The sequence below is a fragment of the Macaca thibetana genome, chromosome 6 (genome assembly GCF_024542745.1).
Source record: "Macaca thibetana thibetana isolate TM-01 chromosome 6, ASM2454274v1, whole genome shotgun sequence".
Lineage (NCBI taxonomy): Eukaryota > Metazoa > Chordata > Mammalia > Primates > Cercopithecidae > Macaca > Macaca thibetana.
The window spans coordinates 72687376-72713882 of record NC_065583.1 but is presented as its reverse complement, the minus strand read 5'-3'; the positions used below and the strand labels follow the sequence as shown (position 1 = coordinate 72713882).

General features: G+C 38.4%; 1 protein-coding gene across 15 annotated transcripts in view; it reads left to right on the top strand.

Annotated features, from left to right (window-relative positions):
- The window catches only part of FER (FER tyrosine kinase), a 725379-nt gene that overhangs the window by 331477 nt on the left and 367395 nt on the right, over positions 1-26507 (top strand). For 14 of the 15 annotated variants that reach the window (XR_007726658.1, XR_007726657.1, XM_050794609.1 and 11 more), the window contains one exon: positions 9298-9564. Coding sequence is in view for 13 of the 15 variants with exons in the window: in XM_050794609.1 (XP_050650566.1) it covers positions 9358-9564 (207 nt within the window). In the remaining 2 variants the exon portion in view is untranslated. Of the gene's footprint in view, positions 1-7761; positions 8028-9297; positions 9565-26507 lie in introns of all 15 variants that reach the window. The other variant, XM_050794606.1, reaches the window with a different exon arrangement.

Sequence of the window (26507 nt, the reverse complement as noted above, 5' to 3'; positions counted from 1 at the left end):
CTAGATCTTCATTTCTCAAGCTATATTGCTATAATGGCTTCTTCTGTCTTATTAGCTGCCAAATCAAAATCTGTCTTTATGTCTCTTTGTCCTTCTTTTAATTGAACTATAACATACACACAGAAAAGTATACAAATCATAAGTGCTCAGCTTGATGACTTTTCACAAACTGAACATACTTGTGCAACTAGCACCAACAAGTTAATCTTTTTAAACTATTGTGTTCAGGATCTTGGTTTTCAAAAATTGTAATCTTGTGTTAACAAAAATTAATTTAAGGAGTTTGGGCTTTATTAGTTTCTTGAGCAGAGGACTAGCAGAAGATAAATTGGCATGTCATCTCCCACTATTTGTCACATAGAGTTTAATTTTGGAGACATTTGCTATTTTAACTGTATTTCATACTCACTTTTTTTTTTTTTTGGCCCTATGCTTCCCTATTTCCTGAAATACATTTCCCGTTTGACTTTTTATAGTCTAAATCATGGTCATTATTTCAGTTCTAATTCATATCTTGCCATTTCTAAGAAATTTTCTGGGTGATTCCAGCTTTAATTAACTTGCAGTAGTATTTGCAATACAACAACAAAAACCTAGGAGATATCTGAAATATCTACCAACAGGAATTTTCTTTTTCTTCTTCTTCTTTTTTTTAAAGACAGTGTCTCATTTTGTTGCCCTAGCTGGAGTGTAGTGGCACAATCTTAGCTCACTGCAACGTCCACTTCCCAGGTTCAAGTGAGTCTTATGTCTCAGACTCCCAAGTAGCTAGGACTACAGGTGTGTGCCACCATACCCAGCCAATTTTTGTATTTTTAGTAGAGATGGGGTTTTGCCATGTTGGACAGGCTGGTCCTGAGCTCCTGACCTCAAGTGATCCACTTGCCTCAGCCTCCCAAAGTGCTGGGATTACAGGTGTGAAGCACCACATCTGGCCCACCAGCAGGAATTTTTGATGAGAGAAAGGTAAACATTGTTATCACAATGCATTTAGTAGCAGAAGTGTTATTTTTCCAAGTTGCAGAATAAAATGAACCACAATATCAGATACAGTTTTTTTAAAAAATGTAAAGTATTCGTTGGGTGCAATGACTTGTGCCTGTAGTTTCAGCTACTTGGAAGGCCGAGTTGGGAGGATTGCTTGAGGCCAAGAGTTTGAGGCGGCAATGTGCTATTATTGTGCCTGTGAATAGCCACTGCACTCCAGCCTGGACAACACAGGAGGATCCCATCTTAAAAAACTGTATGTGTACATATATGCATACACACACACACTCTTACATACATATACATGTGTGGTTTTTTTTCTCTATTTGGAAAACCCTAATTTTTACCATGTCTTTAAATAAGGTTATTGAAGTTAGAGAGCCAAAGCCCTTGCTTTTCTGTGTAGCTTAGAGGATATCAGCTGAATTAAGAAATTCACCTCTGGTATGGATGAACTAGAATGAAAAATAAAAGGTGTTTTTTTTTTTTTTTTTTTTTTTTTTTTTTTTCATTTCTTCTCACTGACTCTGAAAGATTTTACTGCCTGAAATTCTAGGAAATGGTGGGGGGTGGGCAAAATAAATTCTACCATCATTTTCAGGATTTATAATAAACAGGGTATTTTGAGGAAGCTTATGCCAACTGATCTTTAGATGATTATAAGTTATGCTGTAGTAATTTTTTAAACAACTTTTTTGAGCTATATTTACAACCAAAGAATTCAGCCATTGAAACTGTACAATTTAATTGTTTTTAGTACATTTACAGTTATGCAGGCACTACTACAATCAATGATTTTCATCACCACAAAAAGAAATCCAGTACCCACTAATGGTCATTCCTAATTTCACCCCACATTTGCCAGCCCTGGTCAACCAGTAATCAACTTTATAGATTTGCCTATTTTGAGAATTTCATATTAATGAAATCATACCATGTGATCTTTTGGGTCTGGTTTATTTGAAGTAGTAAAACATTTTCAAGGTTCATGCATGTTGTAGCTTGTATCAATACTTCCTTTTATTGCCAAGTAATATTCCATTGTATGAATGTTATCCCATTTTATTTATCTGTTCACCTGTTGATGTATATTTGGGTTCGTTCTACTTTGTAGCTAATGTGAATAATGTTGCTTCAAACATTCATATGCAAGTTTTTGCATAGACATATGTTTTCATTTCTGTCGGGTATATACCTGGGAGGTGAATTTCTGGGTCATATGCTAACTCTATGATTTACCTTTTGAGGAACTGCCAAACTCTTTTCCACAGTGGTTGCACCATTTAATGTTTCAGCTAGCAAGGGATGAAGATTCCGTTCTCTTCAGTGCTAAACTATTTGTCTGTCTTTTTTGATTAGAGACATTCTAGTGGTGTGAAATAGTTATCTCATTATAGTTCTGATTTGAATTTTCCTGATAGCTAATGATATTGAACATCTTTTCATGAGCCTATTGGACATTTCTATATTTTTCTTAGAGAATTGTCCATTCAAATCCTTTGTCCATTTCTTTTGTTGGTTTTTCTTATTATTGAGTTGTAAAAATTCTTTATGTCCTCCATCCAGAAGTTCCTTATCATATATATATATGATTTGTAAATATTTTCTCCCATTCTGTAGGTTGTCTTTTCACCTTCTTGATGGTGTCTTTTGAAGCATGGAAGTTTTAAATTTTGATGAAATCTAAGTAATGTTTTTTATTTTTGTCATTTGTGCTTTTGTTGTTGTATCTAAGAAACCATTGCCGAAGCCAAGGTCACAAAAATTTACTTGTGTGTGTTATTCTGAGAGTTTTGTAGTTTTAGCTCTGATATTTAGGGGTGTCATCCATTAACAGTTAATGTTTTGTGTGCGATCTATGGAAGACATCCTGCTTCATTGTTTTGCATGTGGAAATTCAGTTGTCCCAGAACCAGTTGTTGAAAAGACTTTTCTTGGTACCCTTGTAGAAAATCACTTTACCATAAATGTGAAGATTTATATTTGGCCCCTCTAGTCTATTCCATTGATTTCTGTTTGTCCATATGCCATTACCATAGTGTCTTGATCACTGTAGCTTTTTAGTAGGTTTGAAATCAGAAAGTGTGAATCTTCCAATTTTGTGCCTCTTTTCAAGTTATTGTGTGTTATTTTGGCTCCCTTACTTTTCTATATAGATTTTAGGATAGCTTGTCAATTTCTGTAAGAAATCTGAGATATTAATATGGATTATGTTATATTTCTTGATCAAATTGGAGGCTCTTTCTTAACAATATTAAATCTTTTGATCTGTGAATGTGAATATATCAATTTACTTAGGTCTTTAAAAATTACTTTCTTTTTTGAGATGGAGTTTTGCCCTTGTTGCCCAGGCTGGAGTGCAGTGGGTATGATCCTGGCTCACTGCAACCTCCACTTCCTGGTTTAAGCGATTCTCCTGCCTCAGCCTCCTGAGTAGCTGGAATTACAGGCATGTACCACCACGCATGGCTAATTTTGTATTTTTAGTAGAGATGGGGTTTCTCCAGGTTGGTCAGGCTGATCTCAAACTCCAGACCTCAGGTGATCCGCCTGCCTCAGCCTTCCAAAGTGCTGGGATTATAGGTTTGACCCACTGCACCTGGCCCTAAAATTACTTTCAACAGTGTCTTATAGTTTTAAGCATACAGGTTTTGCTTTTTTTGGTAAAATTTATTCCTAAGTATTTTATTCTTTTTTGGTGCTTTTGTAAATAGAATTGTTTTCTCATTTCATTTTTGGATTGTTCAATGATGGTATATAGAAATATAATTTATTTTTGTATATTGACCTTGTACCCTGTAATATTACTTAACTGTTTTTTATTTGTTTATATTTTAATTTTTGTGGATATATAGTAGGTATATCTATTTATAGGGTACATGAAATATTTTGATACAGACATGCAGTATGTAATAATCACATCAGGGTAAATGGGGGTATCCATCACCTCAAGCATTTATTCTTTGTGTTACAAACAATTCAATTATACAGCTTTAGTTATTTGATAATGTACAATTAAATTATTATTGACTACAGTCACCCTGTTGTGCTATCAGGTACTAGGTCCTATTCTTTACGTATTTTTTGTACCCATTAACCATCCCAACTTTCCCCCTGCTTCCCACTACCCTTTATAGCCTATTGTAACCATCCTTCTACTCTCTGTCTCTATGAGTTCAAGTTTGTCTTTCTGTGTCTGGCTTATTTCACTTAATATAATGACCACCAGTTCTATCCATGTTGTTGCAGATAACAAGATCTCACTCTTTGTACCACATCTCTTTATTCATTCATCTGTTGATGGACACTTAGGTTGCTTCCAAATATTGGCTATTGTAAACAGTGGTGCAATAAACATAAGAGTGCAGATATCTCTTTGGTATACAGATTTCCGTTTGTTTTGTTTTGTTTTTTGGTTTTTTTTTGGGGGGGGGGAGGTTATATACCCAGCAGCAGGATTGCTGGATTATATGGTAGCTCAGTTTTTAGTGTTTTGAGGAATCTCCAAACTGTTGTCCATAGTAGTGGTTGTACTAATTCACATTCCCACCATCAGCAGTGTTTCAGGGTTCTCTCTTTTCTACATCCTTACTCTTTGTTTTCTGGTCTTTTTCCTTTCCTGTCTTCCTGTCTTTCTTTTAGGGAAGGTAATTTTCTTTGGTGGTATGACTTAATTTTACTTTTTTTGTATTCATTGTATGTTTTTTGATTTGAGATTACCATGAAGCTTGCAAATACTATTTTATAACCCATTATTTTAAACTAATGACAAGTTAACATGATTGTGTAAACAAACAAGCAAAAAGAAAACTAATAAAAAAAACTCTGTACTTTAACTTTGACACCCCCTCCGCTTTTTAACTTATTGTTGTTTCTATTCATAACTCGTTGTACTGTGTCTTGAAAAGTTGTAGTTATTATTTTTGATTGGTTCATCTTGTCTTTTTTCTTAAGACCAGTTTACACACCACAGTTATACATTATTATTATAATGTGATAATATGCTTTGTTTGTGTACTTAATTTTACCAGTGAGTTTTGTACCTTCAGATGATTTGTTATTGCTCATTAATGTCCTTTTCTTTCTGGTTGATTAATCCCCCTTAGCATTTCCTTTTTTTTTTCTTTTATTTATTTATTTTTTTTTGAGACGGAGTTTCACTCTTGTTGCCCACGCTGGAGTGCAATGGCGTGATTTCGGCTCCCTGCAACCTCCACCTCCTGGGTTCAAGTGATTCTCCTGCCTCAGCTTCCCTAGTAGCTGGGATTACATGTGCCTGCCACCATGCCCAGCTAATTTTTTGTGTTTTTAGTAGAGATGGGGTTTCACCATGTTGGCCAAGCTGGTCTTGAACTTCTGACCTCAGGCGATCCACCTGCCTCAGCCTCCCAAAGTGCTGGGATTACAAGTGTGAGCCACTGTGCCCGGCTCCCTTTTTTTTCTTTCTTGAGTTTCATTCTTGTTGCCCAGGCTGGAGTACAATGGCGCAATCTTGGCTTACTGCAACCTCTGCCTCCTGGGTTCAAGCAATTCTCCTGTCTCAGCCTCCCAAGTAGCTGGGATTACAGGTGCCAACCACCATGCCCGGCTAATTTTTGTATTTTTAGTAGAGATGGGATTTCGCCATGTTGACCAGGCTGGTCTCAAGCTCCTGACCTCAGGTGATCCACCCACCTTGGCCTCCCAAAGTGCTGGGATTACAGGTGTGAGTCACTGTGCTTGCCCCTCGCTTAACATTTCTTATAGGACAAGTGTGGTGTTGATGAAATCCTTCAGCTTTTGTGTGGGAATATCTTTATTTCTCCTTTATGCTTAAAGGATATTTTCACCAGACATGCTATTCTAGGGTAGACTTTTTTTTTGTTTTTTGTTTTTTTTTCCCTTCAGCACTTTAAATATTTCATGCTACTCTCTCCTGCCGTGTAAGATTTCTGCTGAAAAGGCTGCTGCCACACATATGGGATCTCCATTGGATGTTATTTGTTTCTTTTCTCTTGCTGCTTTTAGGATCCTGTCTTTATTCTTGACCTTTGGGAGTTTGATTATTAAATGCCTTGAGGTAGTCTTTAGGTTAAATCTGCTTGTTGTTCAAGAACCTTCTTGTACATGAATATTTATATCTTTCTCCAGGTTTGGAAAGATCTCTGTTATTATCTCTTTGAATAAACTTTCTACTCTTATCTCTTTCTGTACCTCCTTTTTAATTCTTAATTACTCTTACATTTGCCCGTTTATGCCTGGGCATGGTGGCTCATGCCTGTAATCCCAGTACTTCGGAAGGCCAAGATGGGAAGATTGCTTGCACGTAGGAGTTTGACAGCAGCCTGGGCAATAAAGTGTGACCCCTTCTTTACAAAAAAAATTAAAATTAGCTGGGCATGGTGACACATGCTTATAGTCCCAGCTACTCAGGAGGCTGAGACAGGAGGATCTCTTGAGCCCAGGAGGTTGAGGCTGCAGTAAGCTCTGATTGTGCCACTATACTCTAGCCTGGGTGACAGAGGGAGACTCTGTCTGGAAAAAAAGAAAAGCTTTCCCCTTTTGAGGCTATTTTCTAGTTCTTGTAGGCATAGTTTATTCTCTTTCATTCTTTTTTTGTTATTGCTCCCTCTGACTATTTTTTGTGCCTCTGTACTCCAGCCTGGGCAACAGAGGGAGACCCTATCTGGAAAAAAAGAAAAAAATTTCCCCTTTTGAGGCTATTTTCTAGTTCTTGTAGGCATGGTTTATTCTCTTTTATTCTTTTTGTTGTTGTTGTTCCCTCTGACTATTTTTAAATAGCCTATTTTCAAGCTCACTAATTCTTTCTTTTGCTTCATCGATTCTGATATTAAGAGACACTGATGCATTCTTCAGTATGTCAGTTGCATTTTTCTGCTCTAGAATTTGTGCTTCATTCTTTTTATTGATTTCAATCTCCTTGTTAAGTTGATCTAGATAGATTTCTAAATTCGGTCTCTCTGTTATCTTGAATTTTTCTGAGTTTCTTCAGCTATTTTGAGTTCTCTGTGTTAAAGGTCCCTTATCTTTCAGGCCAGGATTGGTTCCTGGTGCCTTAATTTAGTTTGTGTATGGAGGTCCTGTTTTCCTGGATGGTTTGGAATCCTGTGGATATTCGACAGAGTCTGTACATTCAAGAGTTAGGTATTTATTGTAGCCTTCACTTCTGTGCTTTGTTTGTCCCTGTCATCCTTGGGAAGGCTTTCCAGGTAATACAAGGTACTTGGGTGTTGTGATCCAAGCTGTATCTGTATTAGGGGCCACTTCAAGCCCAGTAACACTATGATTTATGCAGACTTGTAGGGGCACTGCCTTTATGGTGTTGGATAAGATCTGGAAGCATTCTCTACATTACCAGGCAAAAACTCTTGTTCCCTTTCATTCCTTTCTCCCAAACAAATGGGGTCTCTCTCTGTTTTGAGTCACCTGGAGCAGGGGGTGGGGTGACACAGTCACCATGTTGCTACCAGTACTGGAACTGCACTGGGTGAGACCTGAAGCCAGCACAGCACTGGGTCATGCCCAAGACCCACTGTAATTGCTGCCTGACTCCTGCCTGTTTGCTCAAGTCACCTGAGCTTTATCATCAGCAGGTGGTGAAGCCAGCCAAGCTTGTGTCCTTTCCTCAAGGGCTCTAAGTGGGTCCAAAGATGTCTGTTAAACAAGGAGTGGAGTCAAAACCTTAGAAATCTACCTAGTGCCCTATTCTACGGCTAAACTGGCACTCAAGCCATGAGACAAAGTCTTTCCCGCTCTTCCCTCTCCTTTCCACAGGTAAAGAGCCTCTCTCCCTGGCCACCACTACCACAGGCCCACAGGAAGGACTGCCGGGCTACTGCTGATGTTGGCGGAAGGCCCAAGTTGCCTTCAGTCAGATTGTGGTGAATGCTGCCAGGCCTGGGACTTACCCTGCAGGGCAGTGGGCTCCTCTCTGGCCCGCAGCAGGTCTAGAAGTGCCATCCAAGAGGCAAGACCTGGCATTGGAAGCTGTAAGAATGTGCTTGGTGCTCTACCCCACTGTGTTTGAGATGATACCTAAGGTGTGAGACAAAGTCCCCTTAACTTTCTCTTTGTTTTTCTCAAGCAGAAGGAGTCTCTCCCCATAGCCACCACTACAACTGGAAATGTGCTAGGTCTCACCTGAGGTTAGCATGTCTGAATCTGACCCAGGGCCCACAGCGTACTACCTGGGTATCACTGCTGGTTATTCAGGGACCATAGGCTATTAAGTCAGCAGGTGATGAAGCCTGCCAGGACTGGGTCCTCCCTTTCAAGGCAGTGGGTTTTTTTTTTTTTTTGGCCCAGGTTGTGTTTAGAAATGTCATTCAGGAGGTAGGGCCTATAATAGGAGTCTAATGACTGCCCAGTGCTCTATCCTGCTGTGGCTGAGCTGGTATCCAAGAGGCAAGACAATGTTCTCTTTACCGTTTGTCTCCTCTCCTCAAGCAGAAGGATGGAGTCACTTTTGTTGCTGCAAGCTGTCCTGGCTGGGGTGCAGAAGGGGTGTTGCAAGCACTCCTGTAGCCTCCCTCTTTCATGTCTCTCTGGGTTGCTGAAACTCAAGTTCTGACTGCTGGAATGGGCAATTCCCCTCTGGCTGTGACTGGTCTAAATGCTCCCTTCCTGGGTGGACATTGGCTGAGTTCATCCTGGTTTTGCTTTCTGCTGTGATAGGGCAGCAGTGAGTTTACTGCAAAGTACCGCAATCACAGTGCTCTCTTTCTCCTCCAAGCATACTCTGTGTACCATGTGGCCACTGCCGGGGGATGGGAAAGGACTGGTCTTGATGATTCAAGACTGTGTTTTCTACACTTTTCAGTACCTCTTGCAGTGATAGGAAGTTAAAACTGGGTACTGTGATTGCTCACCTGATTTTTGGTTCTTATGAAGGTGATTTTTGTGTGTGTAAATAGTTGTTAAATTTGGTGTTCCTGCTGGCAGGGGGGCAGGGGGGCACAATTTGTAGAGGCTTCTAGTCATTTATTTTAATAGTTTTTGTTGCATTACATAGGATTTTCTACATATAAGATGATGTAATTTGCAAATTAAGATTGTTTTACTTCTTTCTATCCCATCTGAATGCCCCTTTTATTTCATTTATTTCATTGTATTGGCTAAGACCTCTGGTGTAATATTGAAGCCAACAATAGAGTGGACCTCTTCATCTTATTTCTGATCTTTGGAAGAAAGTATTCAGTCGTGATTTTTTATTTTTTTTTTTACCTCAAAGAAGAATCTATCATAACTTTTTTTTTTGAAGACTAATTTCCTTTTTATTTAAGAGTTTTTCTCTTTTGTTTACATACACAGATAATGTGCTGATTAGAAGGCTCACTTGTGCAGTGTGGAGGATAACCAGTGCCTTACAAAATGGGATTTGGGAGTGACCTGAAGAATTCACATGAAGCAGTGTTAAAATTGCAAGACTGGGAATTACGGTTACTGGAAACAGTAAAGAAATTTATGGCCCTGAGAATAAAAAGTGATAAAGAATATGCATCTACTTTACAGAACCTTTGTAATCAAGTTGATAAGGAAAGTACTGTCCAAATGAATTATGTCAGCAATGTATCCAAGGTAAGAAGAATAATTTCATTATTTGCTATTTATAGCATTATAATTGTCCTTAAAATGCAATAGCTCATACTGTTGAATGATCATACTCAAGTCAGCATTCTTAAGCAGTGATTCCACAATTTTACAGAGTATGAGAATCTCATGGAGAAGTTTTTCAAAATTATACATTTTGGAGTAGCTGGGCATGGTGGCTTATGCCTGTAATCCTAGCACTTTGGAAGGCTGAGGCGGGAGCATCACTTTAGCCTAGGAGTTTGAGACCAGCCTGGGGAAAGTGGTGAAACCCTGTCTCTACAGAAAATATGAAAATTAGCTGGGCATGGTAGCATGTGACTGTCGTCCAAGCTCCTTGGGAGGTTGAGGTGGGAGGATTGTTTGAACCTGTTAGATCAAGGCTGCAGTGAGCCGTGGGTGACAGTGAGACCCTGTCTCAAAAAAACAGAACAAAAAATTGGGGAGCTGTACCTCTCTGATATTCTGACTTGATGGGTCAGGTTTGAGAACCATTGTTACAAATTTCGTTTCTTTTATTAACTCTTCTGGCTTTGGGTCATTTGAACCCTGCTATTTTTCCCTTTAGAACAAACTTTAGTTATAAACCACTCCCTGAATTCTTCTGTGAATCATTAGTGTTGTGAATCATATGGAATATTTTAGCATGTAGCTGTTATTTGCTATCATTTCAGTACAAAAATATTAGTATATTGTTGAGTTAGTCACTCTTAAAACATCCATTGGATGAATAATGTATTTTTTAAATCCAAGATTATTCTGTCATATAAAAATAAGGGCCAGAATTGTACTGTTAATTGTTCTTTGAAAACACTGAAGAAGAAATGTTAAACTGTAATAGTTCTTGGATTCTTGCTCTGTTACTTCCAATGTCTTATTTAAATATCATATTTCACTATATTTATTCAAAGTTAAAAATAAATCTTTTTAACTTTAGAATGTTAAAAAAAATTAATCTTCTTTCACTTTTGGGTCTTAGGATTTGAGTAAATTTTAGAGGAAGACTCTGTTACCTGTGGAGACTGTGTATATAGTGTGTTTGATCAAGTAAAGATTTGTGATTTTGTTAAGTCCACTAATGTTAATATATTTAACTTCCTTTCTGGGCCAGTATCTAGTCTGAAGGTAGAGCTGCCAGAGATGGCCACAAACAATACAGGACATCATCTGAATTTGCATGCAGTATTTTGGATGAACATATATTAAAAATTATTTGTTACTTATCTGAACTTCAAATTTAACTGGATATCCTTTTTTTTATTTGGCAGTTTCGTCTGTGGGTATAAGCCTGCTATTATGTTAATGGGAATAGATAGGGAAATTGATAGGAAAAGTACTTTTGGCATTTTAAGAGTCACATTTTATTTAATTCTTGTTTTTGGTAAGCTACCTGGTGTCTCTGAGTCCAAAGGCTTTCTGCTTCATTTATACCTCTTGTTTTCTTTTCTTTCTTTTTTTTTTTTTTTTTTTTTTTTTTTTTTGAGATGCAGTCTCACTTTCTTGCCCAGGCTGGAGTACAGTGGTGCAATGTTGGCTCACTACAACTGCTGCCTCCTGGGTTCAGGTGATTCTTGTATCTCAGCCTCATGAGTAGCTGGGATTACAGGTGTGTACTACTACACCTGGCTAAGTTTTGTATTTTTAGTGCAGACGAAGTTTCGCTGTGTTGGCTAGGCTGATCTTGAACTCCTGAGCTCAAATGATTTACCTGCCTCGGTCTCCTGAGCTTTACCAGAGTCATCTGACCTCATAAATCTTGACCTCCCTTTTGCAGGACACTTAGGTTTTAACTTTTCCTCATGTGCTAATTAGTTACCACTTACCTGCTTTTCATTTTCTTACATTCTGTTGACATGTCTTACTTGCCGTTGTCACATAGTTTCTATTTTCTTTGTTATTGCTAATTTATACATTAAATTAACAGTTGAACAATGGTTGAGAACTCACAGAAAATCAAGGAGTATGTCAGCTTTTCCTCCTTTTTTTTTCTTTTAGAATCTTGCTCTGGCATCTAGGCCGGAGTGCAGTGGCACAGTCATCTGTGCTCATTGCAGCCTTGACCTCTCAGGCTCAAGCAATCTTTCCACCTCAGCTTTCTAGGGAGCTGGGATTATAGGCATGTGCAACCATAACTGGCTACTTTTATTTTTTATTTTATAGAAACGGGGTCTCAATATGTTGTCCAGGCTGACCTTGAACTTCTGGGCTCAAGTAATCCTCCCACCTTGGCCTTCCAAAACTCTGGGATTATAAGCATGAGCCACTGTGACCAGCCATTCTTTCCTCTTAACACAGAAATACTATGATTTATTCTACCTATAAGTAAAGTCTACCTTTTTTTAAGAGGATTGTGCTTTTCGTATTATATCTTTAAAAAATCTTTGCCTGATGCAAAGTTAGAGTTTTGCCTGTGTTATCATCTGGAAATTTTATATTTTTAAGTTTTGTATGTAGGTCTATGATTTATTTTGTATATGTGGCAAGCTATGGATTGAAGTTCTTTTTTTTTTTTTTTTGCTTCTGGATATCCATTTGTTCTAACATCATTTGTTGAAAATGCTAAGCTTTCTCCGTTGAATTGCCTTTCATCTTTGTTTAAAATCAGTTGACCGTAATGCGAGTCTATTTTTATACTCTTTATTCTGTTCCATTCATATTTTTGTCTATCATGACACCAGTAACACATTTAATTATTTGGTCCTTGATAATAATAACAAAGTAGTCATCCCTTATTCATGGGAGATATGTTCTAATATCCCCAGTAGATGTCTGAAGCTGTGGAAAGTACTGAACGTCCATTGTTGTCAATCAGAATATATTTCTGTTCATGCCTTCCACCCACAAGTTTAATTGCTTTTCCATCTTAACTAAGCACTTATCATGCACTATGCATATATAACTTTTGCAGTTTGAAGTGCAACATCAAAAATTCAAAGGCACAAATTTCCTTTTTCTTCTTTTTCACAGTTGCTTGGATAGAAGATTCATTCTTACTATAGCTCTTAGCAACCTCAGCATACGTTTTTTTTCTTTCCTTAAATTGAGAACTTTCATCCCTTCACCCAAAGGAGACACTTTCTGGCTTCTTTTTGGCATATCCAAATTATCAGCATCACTATCCTTGCAGTTTGGGGCCATTATTAAGTTAAATAAAGGTTCCTTAAACACAAGCACTGCTATAGCAAGACAGTTGATCTGATAACTGAGATGGCTACTAAGTGAGTAATATTCAAGAAGCATATAGAGCGTGGATACACTAGACAAAGGGATGATTCATATCCTGGGCAGGACAGAGTGGGGAGGCTAGGTATTTCATCATACTACTCAGAGCGGTGTCACCTTAAAACTTACGAATTGTTTATTTCTGGAATTTTCCATTGTTGGACTACGTGCAATCGAAACTGCAGGAAGCAAAACAACAGATTAAGGGGTACTACTGAACTTACTGTTTTTCTTAATTATTTTGGCTTTTCTAAATCCTGTGCATCTCCTTATGAATTTTAGGAGCATCTTACCAATTTTTATTTTTTTTTTAAAAGGCTACTGGGATTTTGTTTGGAGTTATATTGAAAGTATAGATAAATTTGGGGAAGATCTATATCTTAACAGTATTGGGTCTTTCAATAAGTAAAAATGGTGTACATTTTAAATTGTTAAAAAATAATTCAACTTTTATTTTAGATTCTAGGGATACACATACAGGTTTGTTTCCTGGGTTATTATGTGATGCTGAGGTTTATGATATGAATGACCCCATTACCAAAGTAGTGAGCATAATACCCAATAGTTTTTCAGCCTTTTCCCCCATCCTTCCCTCTCTCCTCTAATATTCTGCACTGCCCATTGTTTCCATCTTTATATCCTTGTGTACCCAATGTTTAGCTGCCACTTATAAGTGAGAACATGGAGTATTACTTTTTTTTTGTTAATTTGCTTAGGATAATGGCTTCCAGCTGCATACATGTTGCTGCAAAGGGCATGATTTCATTCTTTTTTATGACCATGTAGTATTCTGTGGTGCATATATACTGCATTTTCTTCATCTAATCCACCATTGATAGGCAATGAGGTTGATTCCATGTCTTTGCTACTGTAAATAGTGCTATGATGAACATACAAATGTAGGTGTCTGTTTGGTAGAACTATTTATTTTCTTTTGGCTATATACCCTCTAATGGGACTGCTAGGTCTAATGGTAGTTCTGTTTTAATTTCTTTGAGAAATCTCCAAGTGCTTTCTCTAGTGGCTGAACTAATTTACATTTCCACCAACAGTGTATAAATGTTCCCGTCTCTCCACAACCTCATGAGCATGTTTGTTTTTTTGACTTTTTAATTATAGCCATTCTTACTGGTGTGAGATGGTATCTCATTGTGGTCTTGATTTGCATTTATCTGATAATTAATGATGTTGAGCATTTTATCATGTGTTTGTTGGCCATTTGTATGTTTTCCTTTGAGAAGTATCTGTTAATGTCCTGTGCCCACTTTTTAATGTTTTTTTTTTTTCTTGATGATTTGTTTAAGTTCTGTATAGAACATTAGTCCTTTGTTGGATGCATGGTTTATGATTATTTTCTCCCATTCTGTAGGTTGTCTGTTTACTCTGTTGATGTTACTTTTGTTATATAGAAACTCTTTAGTTTGATTGAGTCCCACTTGTGAATTTTCATTTTCGTTGCAATTGCTTTTGAGAATTTAGTAATAAATTTCTTCCCACAGCTGATACCTAGAATGGTGTTTCCCGGGTTTTCTTCTAGGATTCTTATAGTTTGAGGTCTTACATTTAAATCTTTAATCCATTCTGAATTAATTTTTGTACAGGGTGAAAGTTAGGGGACACGTTTCATTCTTCTGCATATAAAGCTAGCCCACTATCCCAGCACCATTTATTGAATAGGGAGTTCTTTCCCTGTTGCTTATTTTTGATGAAAGATCAGATGGCTGTAGGTGTGCGTTTTTTTTTGTTTTTGTTTTTGTTTTTTTCTGTGTTTTCTAATCTGCTCCATTGGTCTATGTGTCTGGTTTTATACCACTACCATGCTGTTTTGGTTATTGTAGCTTTAGAGTATAATTTGAACTTGGGTAATGTCAAGCCACTAGCTTTGTTGTTATTACTTAGGACTGCTTTGGCTCTTTGGGTGACTTTGGTTGCATATGAATTTTATAATAGTTTTTTCCCAGTTCTATGAGAAATAACAGTAGTTTGATAGGAATAGTGTTGAATCTGTGAATTACTTTGGGCAGTATGGGCATTTAATGATACCAATTCTTTCAGACCATGAGCACAGAATGTGTTTCGATTTTTTGGTGTCATCTATGATTTCTTTCAGCAGTGTCATGTAGTGCTTCTTGTAGGGATCTTTTACTTTCTTGGTTAAATGTATCCCTAGGTGTTTTATTTTATTTTTTTGTTTCTATTGTAAATGGCATTGCATTCTTGATTTGGCTATCAGCTTGAATGTTATTGGTGTATAGAATTGGTACTGATTTTTCTAATTGATTGTGTATCCTGATTCTTTACTGAAGTCGTTTATCAGTTTCAGGAGCCTTTTGGTGATGTACTTAGGGTTTTGTAAGTATAGACGCATGTCATCTATGAAGAGAGATAGTTTGACTTCTTTTCCTATTTGGGTGCCTTTTATTTTTTTCTGTTGCCTGATCGTTGTGGCTAGGACTTCCAGTTCTGTATTGGTTTGGAGTGGTGAGAGTGTACATCCTTGTCTTATTCCAGTTCTCAAGGGGAATAGCTCAAGCATTTGTCCTTCAGTATGATGTGGGCTGTGTGTTTGTCATAGATGGCTCTTACTATTTTGAGTTATATTCCTTCCATGCCTAGTTTATTGAGGATTTTTATTGTGAAGCGATGATGGATTTTATCAAACGCTTTTTCAGCAGCAATTGAGATTATTATATGGTTTTGTTTCTAATTGTGTTCATTGGACAAATTACAGTTATTGATTTGTATATGTTGAACCAACCTTGCATTGCAGGAATGAAGCCTATTGGATCATGGTGAATTAATTTTTTGATGTGCTGCTTGATTCGGTTTGCTATTAATAGTATTTCATTGAGGATTTTTGTGTTTATGTTCATCATGGATATTGGCCTGTAGTTTTCTGCTTTTGTTGTGTCTTTGCCAAGTTTTGGTATCAGTGTGATGCTGGCTTTTTAGAATGAATTAGGTAGAATTCCCTGCTACTTGATTTTTTGGAATAGTTTCTGTAGAATTGGTACTACCTCTTTGTACATCTAGTAGAATTTGGCTGTGAATCCATTTAGTCTGGTTTTTTTTTTTTTTTTTTTTTAAATTTAGTAGGTTTTTATTACTGATTCAATTTGGAGCTGGATATTGGTCTTCTCAGGGTTTCAGTTTCTTCCTTGATATGGTTTGGCTATGTCCCCACCTAAATCTCATCTTGAATTGTAACTTCCAAATTTCCCACGTGTTGTGGGAGGTGATTGATAATGGGAGTGGGTCTTTCCTGTGCTGTTCTCGTGATAGTGAATGAGTCTCATGAGATCCGATGGTTTTAAAAATGGGAATTTTCCTGCACAAGCTCTCTTTTGCCTACCACCATCCACATAAGATGTGATTTGCTTCTCCTTGCCTTCCACCATGTTTGTGAGGCCTCCCCACCCATGTGGAACTGTAAGTCCAGTTAAATCTCTTTCTTGTGTTAATTGGCCAGTCTCAGGTATCAGCAGCATGAAAACAGACTAATACAGTGAATTGGTACCAGTAGAGTGGGGCGTTGCTAAAAAGATACCTGAAAATGTGGTAATGACTTTGGAACTGGGTAACAGGCAGAGGTTGGAACAGCTTGGAAGGCTCAGAAGAAGATAGGAAAATGTGGGAAAGTTTGGAACTTCCTAGAGACATGTTGAATGGCTTTGACAAGAATACTGTTAGTGATATGAACGATAAGGTCCAGGCTAAGGTAGTCTCAGATGGAGATGAGGAACTTGTTGTGAACCGGAGCAAAGGTGACTCTTGTTATGTTGCAGCAAAGAGACTGGTGGAATTTTGCCACTACCCTAGAGATTTATTGAAATTTGAACTTGAGAGAGATGATTTAGGGTATCTGGCAGAAGAAATTTCTAAGAAGCAAAGCATTCAAGAAGTGACTTGGGTGCTGTTAAAGGCATTCAGTTTTATAAGGGAAGCAGAGCATAAAAATGTGGAAAATTTGCAACCTGACAATGTGAGAGAAAAGAAAATCCCATTTTCTGAAAGAAATTCAAGAAATTTATAAGTAACAAGGAATTAAATGTTAATCACCAAGACAATGGTGAAATGTCTCCAGGGAATGTCAGAGGTCTTCATGGCAGCCCCTCCCATCACAGGCCTGGAGGCCTAGGAAGAAAACATGGTATTGTGGGCCAGGCTCAGGGTCCCTGTGTTATGTGCAGTCTAAGGACTTGGTGCCCTGTATCCTAGCCACTCCAGTCATGACTAAAAGGGGCCAAGGTACAGCTTGGGCCATGGCTTCAGTGGGTGCAAGCTCTAAGCCATGGCAGCTTCCATGTGGTGCTGAGCCTGACAGTGCATAGAAGTCAGGAATTGAGGTTTGGGAACCTCCTCCTAGATTTCTGAGGATGTATGAAAATATCTGGATGTCCCAACAGAACTTTGCCACAGGGGTGGGGATCTCCTGGAGAACCTCTGCTAGTGCAATGTGGAAGGGAAAGGTGGGGTCAGAGCCCCTACACAGAGTCCCTACTGGGGCACCACCTGGTGGAGCTGTGAGAAGAGGGCCACTGTCTTCCAGACCCCAGAATGGTAGAGCCACTGACAACCTGCACTGTGTACCTGGAAAAGCTGCAGACACTCAATAACAGCCTGTGAAAGCAGCTGAAAGGGAGGCTGTACCCTGCAAAGCCACAGGGGCAGAGCTGCCCAAGACCATGGGAACCCACCTCTTTCACCAGCGTGACCTGGATGCAAGACATGGAGTCAAAGGAGATCATTTTGGAGCTTTGAGATTTGACTGCCCCACTGGATTTCAGACTTGATGGGGCCCGTAGCCCCTTTGTTTTGGCCAGTGTGTCCCTTTTGGAATGGCTGTATTTACTTAATACCAGTACTCCCATTGTATCTAGGAAGTAACTAAGCTGCTTTTGATTTTACAGGTTCATAGGCGGAAGGGATTTGCCTTGTCTCAGATGAGACATTGGATTGTGAACTTTTGAGTTAATGCTGAAATGAGTTAAGACTTTGGGGGATTGTTGGGAAGGCATGATTGGTTTTGAAATGTGAGGACATGAGATTTGGGAGGAGTCCAGGGTGGAATGATATGGTTTACCTGTGTCCCAACCAAAATCTCATATTGCATTGTAACGCCCACAATTCCCATGTGTTGTGGGAGGAACCCGGTGGGAGATGATTGAATTATGAGGGCAGGTCTTTCCTGTGCGGTTCTCGTGATCGTGAATGAGTCTCATAAGATCTGATGATTTTAAAAACGGGAATTTTCCTGCACAAGCTTTCTTTTTGCTTGTTGCCATCCACATAAGATGTGATTTGCTTCTCCTTGCTTTCCACCATGTTTGTGAGGCCTCCCCAGCCATGTGGAAGTATAAGTCCAGTTAAACCTCTTTCTTTTGTAAATTGGCCTGTCTCGGGCATGTCTTTATCAGCAGTGTGAAAACAGACTAATACATTCCTGATTCAATCTTGAGAAGTTGTGTGTTTCCAGGAATTTGTCCCTTTCCTGTAGATTTTCTAGTTTGTTTGCATAGAGGTGTTCATAATAGTCTCTGAGGATCTTTTGTTTTTCTGTGGATCGGTTGTGACGTCACCTTGGTGATTTCTTATTGTGCTTATTTTGCATCTTTTGTCTTTTTCTTTGTTGGTCTAGCTAGTGGTCTATCAACCTGTTTATCCTTTCAAAGATCAAAGTTTTTGTTTTGTTGTTTGTATGGATGATTGAATATCAATTTCATTTAGTTATTATTTGGTTTTAGTTACTTCTTTTGCTATCTTTAGGGTTAGTTCTTGTTTTTCTTGATCTTCTAGGTATAGTGTTAGATCCTGAATTTGAGATCTTTCTGCCTTTTTGGGGTGGTGTTTAGTGCTATATACTTTTCTCTGAACACTGCTCTTGTTGCATCCCAGAGATTCTGGTATGCTATTTCTCTATTTTTATTTATTTCAAATAATTTTTTGATTTCTGCCTTAATTTCATTGTTTACCAACAAGTCATTCTGGAGCAAGTTGTATAATTTCCATGTAATTGTGTGGTTTTGAGAGATCTTGGTATTGATTTCTCCTTTTATTTCACTGTGGTCCAGGAGTGTTGTTGGTATGATTTAGATTTTTTTTTTTAAATTTACTGGGACTTGTTTCATGGTCAAGCATGTGGTTGATGTTAGATTATGTTCCATGTCAGATGAGAATAATGTGTATTCTGTGTATGATACCCGGAATATTTTGTAGATTTCTATTAGATCCAGTTGGTCAAGTGTTGAATTTCAGGTCAGAATTTCTTTGTTAGTTTTCTGTCTCAGCGATCTGTCTGATGCTATCAGTGGGGTGTTGTGTGACTGTCTGTTTCTTTTAGTAGGTCTAGATGTACTTGTTTTGTGAATCTAGGTGCTTCAATATTGGGTGTATATATTAAGTATAAGTTAAGTCTTGTTGATTTAAATTCTTTATCATTATTATCATTATTACTTCTTTGTCCATTTTTTTTTGTTGGTCCAACATTTGTTTTACCTGATATAAGAATAGCTTCACTACTCTTTTTGTTTTCTGTTTGTGTGATCTTTCTCTAACCCTTTACTCTGTGCCTATGGGTGTCAACATGTGAGAATGGGTTTCTTGAAGACAGCAGATGGTTGGGTTTCTTTTTTTAATCCAACTTGCAACTCTGTGCCTTTTAAGTGGGGTAGTTAGGCAATTTACATTCAATATTAATATGTGAGATTTTTGATCCGATTGTGAAGTCATTAGATGATGGCTTTGTACTTTCTTTTGTGTGGTTCCTTTATAAGACCTGTGTGCATGTTTTTGTGGTAGCAGTTATTTTCGTTGTTGTTGTTTCCTTGTTTAAAACTCCCTTAAGGATCTCTTGTGAGGCTGGTCTAGTGGTATTGAATTCCCTTAGCACTTGCTTGTCTGGAAAATATTTTATTCCTCCTTCACTTATGATGCTTAGTCTGGTGAGATGTGAAATTCTTGATTGGAATTTCTTTTCTTAAAGATGGCTGAAAGTATGCCCCTAACCTCTCCTGGCTTATAAGATTTCTGCTGAGAAGTCTACTGTTAGCCTAACAGAGTTCCCTTTGCACATATGATCTGACCTTTTTCTCAGCTGCCTTTAAGATTTTTTTCTTTAGTTTTCACCTTGAACAGACTTGTGACAATATGTCTTGTTGCTGTTCATTTTGTATAGCATCTCACAGGTGTTACCTGGATTTTTTTGTATGTGGATATCTACCTCTTCAGCAAGATTAGGGAAACTTTTTTTGAATTATTCCTTCAAATATGTTTTCCAGGTTGTTTACTTTTTCTTCTCCTTTCTCAGGAATGACAGTAACTCGCAGGTTTGGTTGCTTTACCTAATCCCGTATTCCTCAGAGAGTGTTTATTTTAAAAAATTCTTTTTGATTTATTTTTGTTTGACTGTGTTAGTTCTGAAGATATGTATTCAGGCTCTGAAGTTTCCTCTGAAGCTTTCAGTTGTCTTTTGAAAAAGCTCCTTAAGTGAGTTTTTCTTTTCTTTTTTTTTATTTTATTATTATTATACTTTAAGTTCTAGGGTACATGTACATAACGTGCAGGTTTGTTACATATGTATACTTGTGCCATGTTGGTGTGCTGCACCCATCAACTCGTCAGCACCCATCAACTCGTCATTTACCTCAGGTATAACTCCCAGTGCAATCCCTCCCCCCTCCCCGCTCCCCGTGATAGGCGCCGGTGTATGATGTTCCCCTTCCCGAGTCCAAGTGATCTCATTGTTCAGTTCCCACCTATGAGTGAGAACATGCGGTGTTTGGTTTTCTGTTCTTGCGATAGTTTGCTGAGAATGATGGTTTCCAGCTGCATCCATGTCCCTACAAAGGACAACTCCGTAAGCTCTGATTGATTTCTCTTTAAGATGCTTATGTATTCCTTCATTACCTGGATTGCTTTTGAAGTTTCTTTGTATTTAATTTCATCCTTATCTTGGATCTTGTTAATCATTCTTGTAAGACATGCTTTTCCATGCTTTGAATTTTTTGTTTTGTTTTTTAGACAGGTTCTTGCTCTGTCGCCCAGGCTGGTGTGCAGTGGCATGATCACAGCTCTCTGCAGCCTTGATCTTCTGGGCTTAAGTAATCCTCCTACCTTAGCCTCCTGAGTAGCTGGGACTACAAGTGTGGACCACCATGCCTGGCTAATTTTTGTATATTTTGTAGAGATGGGATATTGCCATGTTGCCCAGGCTGTTCTCAAACTTCTGGGCTCAAGTGATCCTCCTGCCTTGGCATCCCAAAATGCTAGGATTACAGGTGTGAGCCACCATGCCAAGCCTGTGCTTTAAATTCATTATCTGTCATTTCTGAGTTTCTAGTTTGGTTATAGATCATTGCTAGAGAGCTGATCTGATCCTTTGGTGGTGTCACTACATTCGGATTTTTCATGGTGCCAGAATTCTTGTGCTGGTTCCTTCTTATCTGGAGGTGCTGGCACTTCTAATTTTTGTAATTATTTTTGTTCAGGTAGGAATTTTTCTTTTTTCTTTCTTTTCTTGTGATATTATTATTTTTTTATTTCTCTTTTCCTTTCCCCTCCTACCTAGGTAGTGTAACTGTAGAGAATGTTCAGTAGTGTCTTTTTGGCTCTGCTGTATGGACTTCTGTTGGCAGGTTTTATACTGGGCTTTTGTATTGGGCTTTCTTTATATATAAGCCAGTACATAGTGCTTATAGGTAAGAAGTGACTGTGGCTAACACAGCTGGGTGTGTATACTTGATCCTTGCTTACTGAGAGAAGCTCTCTGTTGCCTCAGGCAATTGATTGATCCATGGAGTGCACAGTGGTCTGAGTTCCCTGCTCAGCTCTCCGGGCTGGTGAGCAAGATGTATGGGGCTGGACTGGCCAGGCCTGCTACAGGTCCCCCAGTGGCAGGCAAAAGCACCAGCACTGAGGGAGAATCCAATGGGTGTCCACCAAGTGCTCAGAGGTGTGCCTAGGAAACCTCCTCAGCCCCAAGTTCTTTGCCTATGGAGGGAGAGTGGGCCAAACTCCTAATCCAGGAGAGTGGATACTCCAGATGCCTGGACATGGAGTGTACTGCAGCACCACAGTTTCTGCACAGGAATGGTAGGGCAGGTCAGGTGTCTGATTCAGAAGAGTAGGTGCTCCCAATGGAGATCTGCATTGGTGTCGAGCAGAGAAGGCCTAGCTGCAATATGGTCTCTTCATAGGAAGGGTTGGATACTCAGTTTGCTGACCTAGGTGAGCAGGTGTTTCAGCTGTCTGGAGATCTGCCTGGGGGTGAAGAAGAGAGGCCCTCCTTTATGTGTATCTTTGCACAGAAAGGGTAGAGTGGCTCAAGCTTCCAATCCGGGCTTCCAGGTTCTTTGCCTGGAGACCTGCCCTGGTGAGGAGCAGAGAGGGCCCTGTTGCCCCATGATCTGTGCACAGGAAGGGTGGGTGGGTCAGGCTGCTTTTCCAGGTGAGCAGGTGCTCCAAGTGCCTGGAGATCTGCCCTGCCATGGAATGGAGAGGGCCCTTCTGCCCCACGATCTATGTCCAGGACGGGTAGGGCATCCTAGGCTGCTGAACCAGGCAAGTGGGTGCTCTGAATGCCTGGAGATCTGCCTAGGTGTGAAGTGGAGAGGGCCTCTCTGCACCAAGATCTGTGAATGGGAAGGGTGGGGCAGGTCACACTGCTGATCCAAGTGAGTGGATGTTCCAGATGCCTAGAGATCTGCCTGGGTATGGAGTGGACTGGGCCCCAAAATACTGTGTTGTATGCTCAGGAAAGGTGGGCCAGCTCAGGCTGTGGAACCAGGCAAGTGGGTGCTCTGAATGCCTGGAGATATGGTGGGGCATGGATTGGAGAAGGCCCTGCTGCACCATGTTCTATGCTCAGGAAAGTTGGGGTGGCTTAGGATGCTGGTCCAGGCAAGTGGGTGCTTCGAATGCCTAGAGGTCTGCCTGGGGTTGAGTTGGAGAAGGCCCTGCTGCGCTACAGTCTCGGGGAGCTGGCTGGGACACTCAATAATGGCACTCAGACTGCTTCCATGTAGCTAAGCAGGACCTGCTTGCAAGTCTTACAGTTTGGGAGAAACTGCAGCTTATAACAGCTTTCTTCCTGCCCCAGGCCTGTGACAGGGGAGAGCATAGTTCCAGTACCTGTTGCTGAGGTGCTTTCCATAATTCTGGCTCTGGAGGCCCCTACCCTGCTCCAAAGCAAGCACTCCAGTCTCCGGCCCAAGATTAAAATTCCTGTTTGGTCACGCTGCTGGGTCACCAAAGAATAACTGTCATTGTATGCATCTGCATTAAAAATGGCATCCTGCTCTTAGTCCTCCTTCTGGGACAATGCCTACACCCTTTTCTGGTGTCTTTCCCTCTCAGCATCTCCAACCCTCTCTCCAAGTTACCCCAGAGCTTGGGAGAAACAGTGTTCTCCCTTGTCTTAGGTTGCTCAGATCACCAGTGGAAAGGTGAGTCACAGAGAGAGGCTCTCGGCCTCTTTTATGTACTGGGGCTTCACTCACTTTTATCAGCTGAATGTTGTCACGGGACTGTTTGCCTGCGTTCTCCTCCATGGGATCTGGGGTCGCCTTCATGATTCCAGTGGATTTTCATTTTCCTTCTTGAATTAAAGCTCACAGAGTTGATTTTTATGTACTGTTTTGCTATTTCCAAGTGACTGAGACATACTAAAAGTCTCTAATCCACCATCTTGGAAGCATAAAAAGTCTTTGAGGTTTTTTGAACAGTGTTTTATAGTTTTCAGTATATAGGTCTTTCAGATTTATGTATAAGTACTTAATATTTTTGATGCTCTTGTAAATGATATTTTTTCTAAATTTCAGTTTTCAATTATTCATTGCTATTATATGTTAATCTTGTATCCTAAACTTTGAGGAAAACATCTATTTGTAGCTTTTTATCGATTTTGTTGTATTGTCTACATAGATAACCATGTTGTCTGTAAACAAAGACAGTTTTGCTTCTTTTTTTGTAATCTGGATGCCTTTCATTTATTCTTGCCTTTTTTCAAAATAGGCTTGAACTTACAACACAGAGTAGAATAGAAATATTGACAGCAGATATCCCTCTCTTGTTCCTAATTTTATGAGAAATGCATTTAGTTTTTCGTGATTTTGTATAATGGTAGCTATGGGTTTTTAATACCTTTATAAGCTTGTAGGAATTCCTTTCTATTCTTACTTGGCTAAGAGTTTTTTTAATGAGTAGACATTGGATTTTTTTCAAGTGATTTGTCTTTGCTGAGATGATTGTTTTTCTTTTTGCAATTGAGTATGTGGAATTGCATTTATTGATTTTTCAAATGTTGAAAGAATTGTGGTTTCCTGGGATAAACTTCACTTAGTCTTTATGTATTACAATTTTCTTATATTTGATTTATTTATAATTTGCTACATTTTTTTTGATAATTTTTGCATCAGTGTTCTCCTAAGAGATACTGGTCTGCAGCTTCCTTTTCTTGTAATGTGTTCTGGTTTTGGTATTAGAGTAATATTTGTCTCATAGAGTGAGCTGGGAAGTATTTTCTTGTAACTTTCTGGAGAATTTTGTGTAGAATTGGTGTTATCTCTTACTTAATAAGATCAGTAGAATTCATCAGTGAAGCCGTCTGGGCCTAGAGTAATTTTTCTAAGAAGGTTTTTTTCTGTTAATTTTTAAAGTCAATGTAGGGCTATTCAGGTTTTTTATCTTCTTGAGTAAACCTTAGTGGATTATACCTTTTAAAGGATTTGTCTATTTTTGTTTAAGTCATCAAATGTATTAGCAGGTTGTGGTTGTTTTGCCTTATTATCCTTTTAATATGTGGGGAATCTGTAGGGATGTTATAGCTCTCATTTCTGATATTATTTGTATTTTCTCTCTTTTTTTCCTGATCAGTCTCACTAGAGGTTTATCAATTTTACTGATATTATCTGAGAACTGTCTGTTGATATCCTTGATTTTTTTCTATGTGTTTTCTATTGCATTGATTTCTGTTTTAAAAATATTGATATTTCTCCTACTTAATTTGGGTTTCATTTGCTCTTTTTTCTCCCTAGTTTATTAAGATGAAAGCTGAGATCATTTATTTAAGGCCTTTCTTCTTTTGTAATACAAGCTTATACTATTCTAAATTTTCCCTGAGTATTATTTTAGCTGCATTCCAGAAATTTTTATAGGCTTATTTTAATTTTATTTTCAGTTCAGAATACATTTAAATTTCCCTTTTGATTTTTTTTTTTGATCCGTGTGTTCTTTCAAAGTCTGTTACTTAATTTTCAAATATATATGTATATATATAGCCTTGGATCTTTTTGTTACTGATTTTACATTTAATTTCATTGTTTTTCAAGAACCTATTTTGTATCAGTTGAATGTTTAAAAATTTATGAATACTTGTTTCATGGCCCAGAAAATAGTTTGTCTTGGTAAATATTGCATGTGCAGTTGCTAAGAAGTATGTATTCTGCTGTTGTTGGTTAGAGTGTTCTGTAGATGACAGTGAAGTGAAGATGGTTGATAGTGGTGTTTAAGTCTTCTATTTCTGTATCAGTCAGGGTTTTCCAGAGAAACAGAACCAATAGGAGAGAGATATATATATATAAGTATATTTATGATTCATCATGGAAGTCTTGAAGACACACGATATGCTGTCTGCAAGCTGGACAAATAGGAAAGACAGCGCTGTAATTCAGTCTGAGTCTGAAGGCCCGAAAACCAGAGGTGCCTCCTGTGTAAATCCCAGAATAAGAAGGCCCAAAAACTTAGAGTTCTGATGCTTGAGGGCAGGAGGAGAAGAATATCTATTCCAGAAGAGAGAGAGTGAATTTGCCCTTCCTCCTCCTTTTTGTTCTATTAGGCTGTCAATAGATTAGATGATGCTTCTCATCGAATCTTCTGGTGGGTCTTCTTTAGTCAATTGTCTGATTCAAACGCTAATCTCTTCTGGAAACACCCTCAAAGACACACACAGATGTGTTTCACCAGCAAGTCAAGTTGACGCATAAAATTAAACATCACATTTTCTTTACTCATTTTTGTCTACCTGTCCCATGAGTTGAGAGAGGGATGCTGAAAACTCCCACTGTAACTATGAACTTGCCTGTTTCTCCTTGCAATTTATTAAACCATTTTTCTTATATTTGAATCTCTATTATTAGATGCATAAATGTTTAGAATTGTTATATCTTCTTGACAAATAAATTAACTTGTTTATTGGGTGGGAAATGTTTGGGATTTTTATGTTCTCCTTATCAATTAGGCCCTTTATCATTGAGAAATTACCTTAACTCTGGTAATATTCTTTGTTATGAAATCTAATCTGTCTGATACTAATATAACCACTCTGGGTTTCATTTGGCCAATGTTAGCATGGTATGCCTTTTTTCATCATGTATTTGGTATATTTGAAGTGGGTTTTTGTAAGTAACATATAGTAGATTCTTGCTTTGTTTCCTAATATGACAATCTCTGCTGTTTAGTTTGTGTGTTTATACTCTTTCATTTAATGTGATTATTGATATGATTAGGTTTAAATTTATCATCTTACCATTTGTTTTCTCCTTATCCTGTCTGCTCTTTTTATGTTCTTATTTTCCTTTCCCCTCTTTCTTTTGGATTGAGCATTTTTAAAATGTGTCTGTTTTTATCTCCTTTATTGAATTATTACCTATAAATGTTCATTGTGTTATTTTAGTGATTGCATTAAGGTCTATAGTATACATCTATAACTTACT